We start from the raw sequence: 11,256 nt of genomic DNA on the forward strand, positions 1-11,256 counted from the left end.
CTGACCCCGTTCTTGTGGCCAAGGTGTCTGTCAGTATAACTGGAATTTTACCCTCTCGCTGGAGGGGGTGCTGGGTGCCAGCTTAGGCAACTCAGAGGAGCTTTTCAAGTCCCAAAGCATATTTCTCTTTTCCAGCGTGCCATTCATCCCTCAAGCTCCTGCAAAGGAGCCTGTGTGAAGCCTGCAAAGAGGAGATAAGGTGTGCACACCTGCCCCCCCAGCACCCTGCCGCTGCGGGCGGGAGGGGACCGCTGCTCCCCGGACCGATGCTCCGCAGCATCGCTGACTGCAGGGATTTGTAAACACTGGGGATTCACAAAGTCGGGGTTTATAACACACCTGAAAACAGTTGCTTTTTCCAGACCCAGCTGAAAAGTTGCTCATGGAGAAAAAGCAGAGGTGTGTTGTTTTGCTCTCAGGGATCTTTCTAGTTGGCTGAGAAAGCATTAGAAGAGTTTGAGGAAAAAATTGTTACTGATGTAAGGCCAGAGACATCTCCCTTCAGCTTCAGTCAAGGCATCTGCTTGCTTTTCATTTGGCTGGACTGTGATAGAGAAGTATCAGTATTTGGAAAAAGGGGTAAGGAAGAAGTTTTGAATTTCTGGAAAAAAGCTACTGACTGCATGTTTGTGCTGCTGCTTCTGCTGTTTGTAGGCTGGTTACTGCCTCTGGCCTCTGAGTACCTGTTTCAACAGAGGGAAACGCAGTGCTGCTTCGCAGAAACACCTTGTTGAGGATTTAGCTCTGTTCCACAGGAACATTGTCTGCTCCAGCAGCAGGGTGTATCTCTATTGCCTCACATGGGCTAGCAGTAAAACTGAGTTCCAAAGCCTGCAGCTGAATTCCACCACATTTGTGAGCTGACACCGTTCATATCTATCCAACATCGTAAGTCTGGGATCGCTGACAGTGCTGCTCAGCATCGCACATCTCTGAGGGAAATGCTGCCTTGCCCTGTGTGCCCACTGATCGTGTGGCTCTGTGACCATTGCTGGAGCCTACGTGAAATATGATTAGCTCATGATTACAGGGGGCAGAATGTGACTGCGGGTGAGGCTAGCAAGGATTTAACCAGATTTCTACTATGTAGCACCGTGGGGACCTACACAGGGATTACAGGGAGAAATGTCCCCACATAAGACATTAAAACTAGAATGGAAGAACTGGTGGGCTCTGGCGAGCCCTGAGTATCTCGCTGTCTGCTGAGATCCAGGATGTCAGCTGGAGCATCAGCATTTGGACGCAGGGTCACAGAGCTGCAATTTCCTGCACAGTACCAGTTTGGCTTCTCTTGCCTGACAACACAACCAGAAGGGGAAACTCCTCTGTTTAGGTAGCTGATGACACTTGGTCTTGTAGCTCATGTGCTGCAGCAGGACTGGCTGCCGGGGCATGTCCCTGTGCTGTGACTCCCTGCGTGACCTCAGGTGAGCTGCTTTGAGATGGCCGTGGCAATGTCTTTGAGCAGTGTAGTGATGCCCAGCTGGCTTTGGTGAAACAGCTGAGCAGGTTCTCAAGTGCTCCATCAGCCAGGAACCTGTGCAGCTCTGTGCAAAGGAACAGACAGATCCCAATTCAACCCTCCTTATTTTTCCTGTTTACATTGTAAAGCTACTTGGACCTTGCACTGTTTGTACAGCCCTGGCCCAGCGGGACCTCTCCTGAGCTGTGTACTGCCATAAAAATGCTAACAGAGACAAAAGAAAGGCTTTCTTCTCTGTTTCATGGGCTCCTAGAGATGCTGACACCAGTGATAAAGCCGTGCCTTTCACCGCACCCTTTTTCCCCATTCTTAGCATGGGCCATGCTGCATATGCCCTTAGGATGCAGTTTCCCGAGACGCCTCTCTACAAGCGCCCTGGTCCCTCTGCCCTGCTCCGGGGAGGCACGCCTGGCTCTCCAGTTCACCCTGAAGCACTGAGGGTCCAAGGGGAGCCCGGGGAGCTGCGCTCAGCCCTGCTCGCAAGGCCAAGCTGCCAGGTCTGCAGGGGGAAGGCAGCGTGCTGTGCCTTGCGGTGTTTGGCATGGGGATGCACCCTGGAGAGCTGCCAGGACCTCACTTACTCATCTCTAACCAGTGTTGTCAGTAAAAGAGAGTTTTGAAGATTTAACTAATTGACTAAATGTAGCCTTTCCTGTCAGGGCGAATTAGGCAAAGCCTTTATCCTGGGTTTCAGCCCAGGAGGCTGGAGAAGATGAAGTTTGCAACATGCATTTGCAAATACAGGGTCACTTTCTCCCTCTTTAGGTCAGATGCCGATGAGATGTGCTGTGATGGGATTAGGCAGGTGGCTGCTGTGAAGTGAGATTGCCGTGGCAGACCCTGCGATGCTGGTGACAGGGCTCTGCTGGAAGAAACGAGGATACCATAAACACTTCCCCTGCCGGGCTGGACCGCTGAGCACCGCAGTCATCACTGCTCTTACTGCAGCACTGAGCGAGGGCAGCTCAGAGCAGCCCAGCACTGGCCAAGGAGCCAGGCAGGGCAGGGCAGGCTACAGAAGATGAGTTTGGAGGGACTAGACACATCCCACTTTCCTTCCCCAGTAGCAGCTGTCCTAGAACAGAAACCTCTAACCTGGGTCATCACTGTAGCTTCTGTGTCCCACCTGCCTGTGTTCCCTGCTCCCTCCTCCTGTATTGTCAGGGCTGAGCTACCGAACCCTTCCCCTCTGCACGTCCTTCCCCCTCTTCACAAGCAGGTCACCCCAACCTCTCAGATAGCAAAGATGTAACTGCACAACATACCTGAATGGCTGCTCAGAGAGGAGAGGAACAGTTTGGTTTCCAGGGAGGATGAGAAGGTGGGTGGCAGGGTGTTTTCCCAGGGTGCCGGTGCCATACACATGCTGACACCTCCCTCCTCTTTGGGCAGCCCAGCACCCAGCCCAGGGCAGGTCTGTGTATTTTGCTGGGTTGCTGGTGTCCCAGTGACCCCAGACAGCTCCCCGGGTGCCTCCAAGCCCTGCTCTCCCACTACCCCCACTGATAGCGCTGCCTGCCTTGAGCTGTCAGTAGTGCTGCTTTTAAACGACCTTCTGGTTTATGTCATGGTGCTTTGAGGCTTACAGCGACATGGATTAATAAAACTTTTGGTCTTTGCTGCTCTCTGATCTAGTGGGCAGCATGAGCTCAGACACTTGGGGGTCTTGGGCTGGTGAGAGCTGCCATTACATTTGTGTAGCGAAGCGCTGACCCGTGAAACACCCGCTCGGTTGTGGTGTTCCCATCTGGTGCACAGTCCTTCTCGGTCCATCTGTCCTGGAGACCAGGCTGGGCGTTTAGAGCTGTGTCTTACCAGCACACCATACAGGGCTTTGGTTATTTCGCCTCTGGTACGCCCAGCAGCACAGGGCTTTGCCAAGTGCAGTGGAAGTTTTTGCATTTTATATTGCCGATGTTTGTCTGCTGTAATAATCTGGCTGAGTTTCCCATACGTCTTCTGCCGTTACACTGCCTGTCTTTGTGAGTCCCTCTCTCTCTGCCTGTCATACTGGAGTTGCTTTCCTAGCGCACTGGCTTCCCAGCCCTGTTATTACTTTTGGCACTCGGTTTGCATCCCGATTAAGCACGTTGGCTCCTGTTTTCTCTATTTCCGCCTTGGCCTGCTCTCAGGATTGCTTTTACCACTGCATTCTAGCACCGCTCTGTGTTTTTATTTATTATTTATATTGCAGTAGCGCCTAAGAGTCCCAACTGAGCTCACGGCCGGATTATGAACATGACGTGCGCTCGTAGTCTCTTGTTATGCCCTGGGTTTTGCTGTTCTGTTTTCCCTGACCGTGGCTCTGTGTATCCTCTGTCAGTGTGACACGCTGGTTTCTGGGGTTCAAATGGGGCCGCGTGCTCAGCTCTTCTAGAGATCATAGCTATACCCTCTTCTTAGCTCTCTCCTCGCTTAGAACATTCTGGAAGAACAAGGGTACCCCTTCCTTGAGGATGTCCAAGCTGTCCCATGAACTGTTCAATTTTAGCTAATCACGTCCACGTTCACTCGCTGTCTGGACTCCTGTACACGCCGGGAGCACTCGCAGCAGCGTGCGTGTCCCACGCACATCCCGAGGTCCTCGTGCCTGCTCTGCTCAGGCGCCCAGGAGCAGATGCCAGACGTAGGACCAGACGTGCCAGCGCAGGCACCGAGGCTGTGCTCCTCCCAGCATGCATATGCATGAGCACCTGCCTGAGCCTCACCCGCCGCCAGTTCTTTAAATAGCCGCTAACCGTAGCTGAAGGCTTGGAGTTGAGCTGCCAGCACACAGACCCTGCTCGCTGGGAGCACTTTGGGGCGCAGGACAATTGTGAAGGTGCTGCGTGGGGGAGGCTTGTGTGCCTCTATATTCTGTAGCTTTATGACCACGAGACAGTGTGGTAAGCCAAGAGTCAAGGGCAGGGGCAGTTGGAAAAGTGGGATTTCTAGGAAGGAAGAGGTTATAAGGCTGGAACTGCAAGTCTGTGCGTTGCAAAACTGTGGTCGTGTAACCGTTGTCTGAAATATATTGTTGTTCCTGGCCTGCTTTTCTCCTCTGGCTTTGGTTTGCTGTTGGTAGTTGGTTTAACAGGAATAAAAAGTATTTTGGTTCTGTGTGCTGGTCATGGTAATTAAGCATCAAAACACAGAAAGGATCTTTTGAGTCCTGGGCTCTGCTGCTGTGCTCAACCCAACCAGGTACAGGTTGGCTTAGCCAGGTCTGATCTCACGGACTTCCCTGGTGGCCAAAGCTAGAGTGACAGCTGTATTTTCCAGTGAGACATCTACTCTGTATTTTTAATTTTGTCTCTCCTTTGCCTTTTTCCAGGGCGCCAGAGGGCCTGATGGACCAGTAGGCGAGCCAGGGTCACGAGGTGTCAAGGTGAGTGCCAGTGGGTAGCCCGGTTGGCCAAGGCTGCTCTTGGCTGTGTTGTGAAATGCTCTGGGCGGGATCAAGGTCACGTCCTCCTCCAGGAACAGGGAATGTTTGTCACTCCATGAGGATCAACCATCAGGGATGAGTCTTTCATGCAACCAGAGTAAAACCTGTCCAGCGTGTGATCAGGGCCCTTGATGCTGGGTTCTGAGACCCTGAAACAAAGGCAGTCCACAAACGTAAAAGATCCTCTGCTAAATTAACTGAGTCCCTCCCTCACAGGAGTGGGAGTAGCAGCGAGTGCGCCTGATGGGTACATCTGGATGTAGCACTAAATAAAACCAGAGCAGTTTAGCATGACTGGTAGAGTACGACCTAAGGGAAAACATATCTGTCCTGATGTACTTCATGTTATTTAGATCGGGGCAGGAAAAAACGCAGGGCAAGGGATGCCTGGTGCAAAGAAAGCCTGTCAGATACCCTGCCTAAGCAGACCCTCATCCAGGGTGAGCCTGCTCCACGATGGGCTCTGAGATGTGCGCACGGCAGAGTTTCTCCCTCTGGTAGCAGCCTGATGTTAGAGTAGCGTGTGGCAGAGCTAGACCCTTGTCCTGCCGTTGACCCTCTCAAACCCCATCTCCTGTGCAGCACACACGGCCCTGTGAATGCAGCTTGGGTGGGGAACGCCCCAGGCAGGGCTGTGCTGAGCCTCCGAAGAAGTCCAGCTTCCCCCACAGCAGTGTTGGCTTAAAGACCTCAGGTCCTGCAGCCCTTCACGCACCCTCTCCACCAGCTGGGGTGTTCCTTGGGTCATTTGGCCTCTCAAAAGCTGCTGGGAACTCATGAGCAGATGGAACTGGGGCGGAAGAACATCGCCAGGAGTTTGTGCTTCTGCCAACGTGTCACTGTCGTTTGTCGTTTTGCTTTGCAGGGCCGGCCAGGGGAGCCAGGCAAGCTGGGGCCAGAGGGGCTGCAGGTACGTCCTCTGTGAGAGGCAGTGCCTGCCAAACCTGGCATGTGTCAGTCCCCCGTGGGGGACCCACACGTACACAGCGCCCGGGGAACTGCGGCTTCTCCTGGCCAAAGCGCTGCAGGTGTCTCAGCACGTGCCCAGCTGGTAACTGCTGTAACCGTGTGTTCACAGGGGAAGATGGGGGAGACTGGGGAGACTGGAGCACGCGGCTTCCCAGTAAGTGTCCGTCCCTTGTGCTCTCTTTCATAACCTCTGTTTCACTCAAGTCCGTGAGCTTTGAGTCCTGGTCCAGGAGGAAGAATTTGGACAGTGTCTCCCACTGAAGGGGCCACTTCTCCACTCCTTTTACTGGAGCATTTATGAGATGCATGTTGCTGCCGAGAGGCACAAGGGATTGTTCTGGGGTTGGAGCTGACCTCGATTGTTTTAATTTTTCTAGGGCATCCAAGGACCTTCTGGACCTCCAGGAGCGAAAGGGGCCCCAGGCGACCCGGCAAGTGTCTTATCATTCTCTCTTCATTTGTCTTTCCTCGCACACACACAGACACTTCATTTTTTCTCTGTCTGTCTCTTCCCCACCACTTATTCCCATACCCAACTTCTCTGTTCCTGCCAACCCCAACATGGTCAGAGACGTGAAAGATTTGGCTAGAGTCCTAGGAGGCATGAGGAAAGACAAGGTCAGACCCCTGGAAAGCCAAAGGGGGCCATGGATCGACAGGAGGAGTATAGCACAGAGCCTGGGCTGGGTTTTGGAAGGGAAGGGAGAAAAGAAGGGCAAGGTTGGGTCTGGGGCAGGGTCAGGTGTAACAGGAGAAGTTGAGTAGACTGGAAGGGGAACAAGGATAGAGTCTGATGGTGTCAGAACCGAGCCCGCAGCTTTGAGGGAGGCACTGTGAAATGACAGGTTGACCTTGAGGAGGACCAACATGATCACCAAAGCAGGAAAAGGGATCAGCCCCTGCTCTCTGTCTGTAGGGACTGATCAGGACTGGGAAGGGAGAGGGTAAGCCAGGTATTTTCAGTTTGCCAAGTGCAATTGTTTTAGGAAGGAAGCCAGAAAGATGAAGGGTCTTCTGAGCTGTTTGTCTGTTAAGGTGCCTCAACGCACCCACTGCTGGCCTCTCCATTCCACCAACTGTCTTTTGCAGGCTGCACAGCTCCACGGTGATGTAGGAGGGAACCGGTGTTCTATCTTACAGACCATGGAAGTGATAGTCCTTCAGAAATTAAAACAGTTGTATGAAGAGCGCCTTGTGTCTTTGTTTTTCAGGGACCACAAGGACCACAGGGGCCACCTGGGCCTTTGGGAGAAATCGGGCATAAGGTAGGTTTGATGTTTGCTCCTATCGTTTTCCTCTTGCATCAAGAGTGGCAGGACTGAGGGAGGAGTAAATGTGCAAAGATATGTCCTTCCGCACCTGGGGACACCAGCAGGAAGGATTTTCCTAAAGTCTGAAAGTCAGCTTCCAAAGCCAGCAGTGAAAATCAGAAATTCAAGCATCGTTTTAGTCACAGGCCATAACACTCAGCTGGCAGATGTGTAAGCCCATCTTCACAACAAGAAGCATTTCAAAGCTGACCACACAGAGCAGCATGTCCCAGGCATGGCTGTGTGACCGCACCAGGGAACAGCTTTCTGCCCCCAAGTGCAGAGTCAGGCACCAAATACCGTAACAATTCAATCTGAAGCCTGGTCTTTCCTTTCCCACTCACTGGTGCCATCGCTGACAAGTCAAAGTTCTGTCAGCCCACCCGGATTGCTGTGGCAGTCCCGTCACGAGCCGCCGCAGCCACTGGAGGAAGCTCAAAGAAATGCCTCTGCTGCTGACTGTGCTTTTGGGTTGCCGTTGCCATGAAGCAGTGGCACAAACACACCGTAACCAAAGCAGCGGCAGCTGCCAGACGGTGCCTCCATGGAGAGCAGGAGATGCCTCCGTGGTTTTCCCCTAACTCGTCTGCAGTCTTGGCTTGATTTCACTCCCCTTGAAGTATTACAGTCTTGCCTGTTCATACCAGACATGCCAGTTCCCCTTGGGTAGCTCCTTTCCATGGGTCCTGGGCTGTAATACGGACATGCTGTTTCACTTGGTTGTGAAGACAGCAGCAAAGATGGGTTTGAGGCAGTCTGCTGCAAACTGTTATGAGTCATGAAAGTTTCCATTCTCATGGCTGCTAGACTGAATGGAGCGAGCTCTCAGCGTGGTAAACCACACTGGAGAGCTGGAAAACTGCTACCAAGCCACGCTGGATGTTGCCAACCAAGAAAGTACAGAGCTTTATTCAAATCTGTGGCTCTTCCAGGAGCCTTTCTCTGCACTGGCACCTCTGGAGAAACCAAAGCAGGTTTTTTGCTTTCGTTGGAGCTTGAATTTTCTTGTTGTGTGACTTGACCATTTGTTCATAAACCCAAAACACACTCTGCTCCCTCCTCTGCTTGAATCCATTTCAGCAAGCCAGGAGCTGGCTTTATTCCCTGGGCAGCAGAGAGCTCCCTCTACTATATGCTCTTTTTTCCTTTATTCCCAACTATAAAGAGAAAGAAGATTGTTGTCTGGAAAGTAAATATCATCAGTAAATAAACCACTCAAATCCTTAAAAGACAAGCTTTGCCCTCCCATCTTTGGGCTTGCTTTTTACAGATTTGCATTCCCCGTGCTCCCTAGAGGTAGGAGAAAAGGTACAAAGATTAAAGCTCCCAATTGACCTTGGTACTAAAGACAGCGAAGGAACCTGTCCCCTCCACTGCAAGGCTGCTCGTGGCAGCTGGACACTGAGTGAGGACAGTTTGCAAGGTCATTCTCTCATCATCCATCCACCCTCCTGTAGTTTTCCAGGTCCTCATTCATTTTTGGCCCTCTGAGGGATGCCAGGCCCCTCTACCAGGGTCAGATAGATAGGGCCACGGGATCTTATCTGCCAGCCGCTTTCTTTCAGCCAGTACAGCCTGGACCAGCCCCAGTCCGAGCCCAGTGGTTGGCATTAGGATGTTTGTTGGCCCATTACAGCCAGAGAAAGTGGGTGATGGATGTCAAAGCTAATCTAGCCGAAGTTTGTGCTGGAGGGTTTGGTGTAACCTTGCTGTTCTTGGCTCCCTTTAGCTGTCCTGGAGCTGCCTCTCCGGGAGCAAGGGGCCATTGGCTCAGCTCAAAGCTGGGTCTGCTGGGGCAGCTGCTGCGGCAAAGGCAGGACAATTCAATGCATCTGCAAACACCGAGGGTGTGTTGATGCTTCACCCTACCCAAAATGAGACCAGTAGCACGGAGAACGTGCTCACACCAGCGTGGGGAAGTGGGGTTGCAGGGCACAGCAGCACAGCTGAGCATTTCTGTTCTCTGCTGTCAGCCAACCTGCTGGACCTTGTGAAGGGCTTAAAGTCTAATTCTGGACCTTTTCCCTTCTTCCCCTAGTCCCAGCGCTCCTCCCTGGCATGGTCACTAACCTTAGAAAGCAGAGGGGTTGGAAGGAGTGAGAGAGGTGCTTGGCGGAGGAGGCTGGGGGGCTGCCGCGGGGCTGGGGAGAGGGGAGGTGTGAGAGACGAGTAGAGCCCTCCCAGGAACCAGGCACAAGGGTGTACCGGGCCTCTTTGATGCTGTGTACCCTGAGCCAGCTCCAGGGAGGTAATTGCATTGCAACCAGGGCTCCAGTGTCCCAAGACGGCTCTGCTAAAAGAATTATGTCTTTGATCTTGCTTTTTACTTGGTTACAATGGGTTTTTTCATGATCTTTTTTTTTTTTCCCAGGGACCGCCTGGCTCAATAGGACAACCTGGCCTTGCAGGTGAACCTGGCATGAAGGTAAGGAAAACCTTTAGTGCAATTTCTCTGTCAGACCAGGGAGATAACAGCAACTTCTGTTCCTGCAGGGCGGGGTAACGTTGCAGGTTCACCCTCCGGCAGCCAAAGCAGACGGCGTATTCGACAAAAGATACAGTTTAGAAAATAATTCCTGACCCCATCCTGAGGGGGAGGCTGTTGGCGCTGGCGAGAAGCACCATCCCAGGCACCCCGTGCCTCAAGAGCTGTGAAGGGCCTTGGAAATGAAGCTTGAGTCTTGCAGACTAAAGATTTGAGTGGAGAGGGGAGTCCTCGAGACGCAGTGATCCAGGCAGCTTCTAATCCGAAACAAGAGGAGTCTTAGAAAGGTCTCAAACTTAAAAAGACCCTCAGACAAGGTCCTGCCACAGTCTCTAAGCCTCAGCTCTGTGGGGACTGAACTCCTCTGATGGTTACGGGGGAAGGGTGCCCTGCTCCAGAGCCATGAATGCGCCTTCTTGTCCACATGGAAAGGCCAATAAAAGCCATCTCTCTGAATAAGATCCCTGTGCTGAGCAGCTCAGAGGGGGGGTTATTTCATCCTAACCCCTTTTCCACTTGGTTTGAAGGTTCACCCCTGTGTGCAGAGCTTTCGGACAGATTCTATGTGGGGATTAAAAGCAATTTCCTCTTTGCTGTTCTTCACTCCCCACCTCCAGCCCCATCCTTTGCCATGTTTTCATTGGCAAATCTTCTGTCGCTCCACTGGAGCTACCGTGTCTTTGGCATCCTGATACTGCACGAGTGTATCAGCTCCTGTGCTCCTGGAACAGGACACGATGATTTGCACAAACACCTCCTCCCGCTGTCAGTGCGACACATCCTGGCTGAGGAGTTGGGGAGCGAGAGTCCTGTGCTGCTCCTTCTCCTAAGGTGGGAGGTGCTGGGACAGACTGGGGTAGCTCTGGGCAGCCATCACTTGCAGACCAGTTTGCTGCGGGGTAAGACGTATGGATAGGTCAGACCTTTTTCCCTTATGCCTCTGGATTTCCTGAGCTCTCTTCCTTGCAAAGCAGTCAGCTGGGTTGGGCACACACGGGAGATAGCTGCCCTACTGCCCAGTGCTAAATCGCAACCTCGCAGCCTGTCACCAAGATCCAGCTCCAACATCTTCGGTTCGCTCGTTTTGGTGCCATCAAAGATTCAGGTTCCTCTCCACCCTCCTCAGTCGTGCTGGGTGTCTCCCCTCTCACTCCAGCTGTGTGCTGCAGTGCTGCATCGCACCCACCATTGCTGCTTTTCTGCCAAAGGGCCATGCTGAGGGGATGTCTTCTGGCTCTGCAGACAGCACAAACCGCTCCTCCAGCCCTATCCTGTCAAGCATCATTTAAATACTGCTCCAGTAAGGAAACACTCTTCCCGTAATTTAAATACCGGTCCGGTGTTTAAAGGGTGGCTACAAAGAAGCTGGAATTCGCTTTGTACAGGGAGTCCCATGGAAAAGACAAAGGACAATGGGTACAACTTAATCCTGGGGAGATTCTGGTTAGACGCAAGAGGAGAATTTTTCACCATGAGGACAATCAGCCGTTGGCATCATCTCCCCAGGGAAGTGGTGGATTCCCCAGCACTGGACACTTCAAAGATTCGGCTGGGCAGGGCGGGCGGTCCCGAACGGGGACTT

The 11,256-nt window shown here is 52.6% G+C and overlaps 1 protein-coding gene across 1 annotated transcript in view; it reads left to right on the forward strand.

Annotated features, from left to right (window-relative positions):
* Positions 1–4,796: 4,796 nt before the first annotated feature.
* COL27A1 (collagen, type XXVII, alpha 1) overlaps positions 4,797–11,256 on the forward strand; it is a gene marked incomplete at its 5' end in the record, with an annotated part of 45,804 nt that continues 39,344 nt past the window's right edge. The window contains 4 exons of the mRNA XM_010138721.1: positions 4,797–4,850; positions 5,776–5,820; positions 5,989–6,033; positions 6,969–7,144. Of these exons, the coding sequence (XP_010137023.1) occupies positions 4,797–4,850; positions 5,776–5,820; positions 5,989–6,033; positions 6,969–7,144 (320 nt within the window). The remainder of the gene's footprint in view (positions 4,851–5,775; positions 5,821–5,988; positions 6,034–6,968; positions 7,145–11,256) is intronic.

Source organism: Buceros rhinoceros, unplaced genomic scaffold (genome assembly GCF_000710305.1).
Source record: "Buceros rhinoceros silvestris isolate BGI_N320 unplaced genomic scaffold, ASM71030v1 scaffold44596, whole genome shotgun sequence".
NCBI lineage: Eukaryota > Metazoa > Chordata > Aves > Bucerotiformes > Bucerotidae > Buceros > Buceros rhinoceros.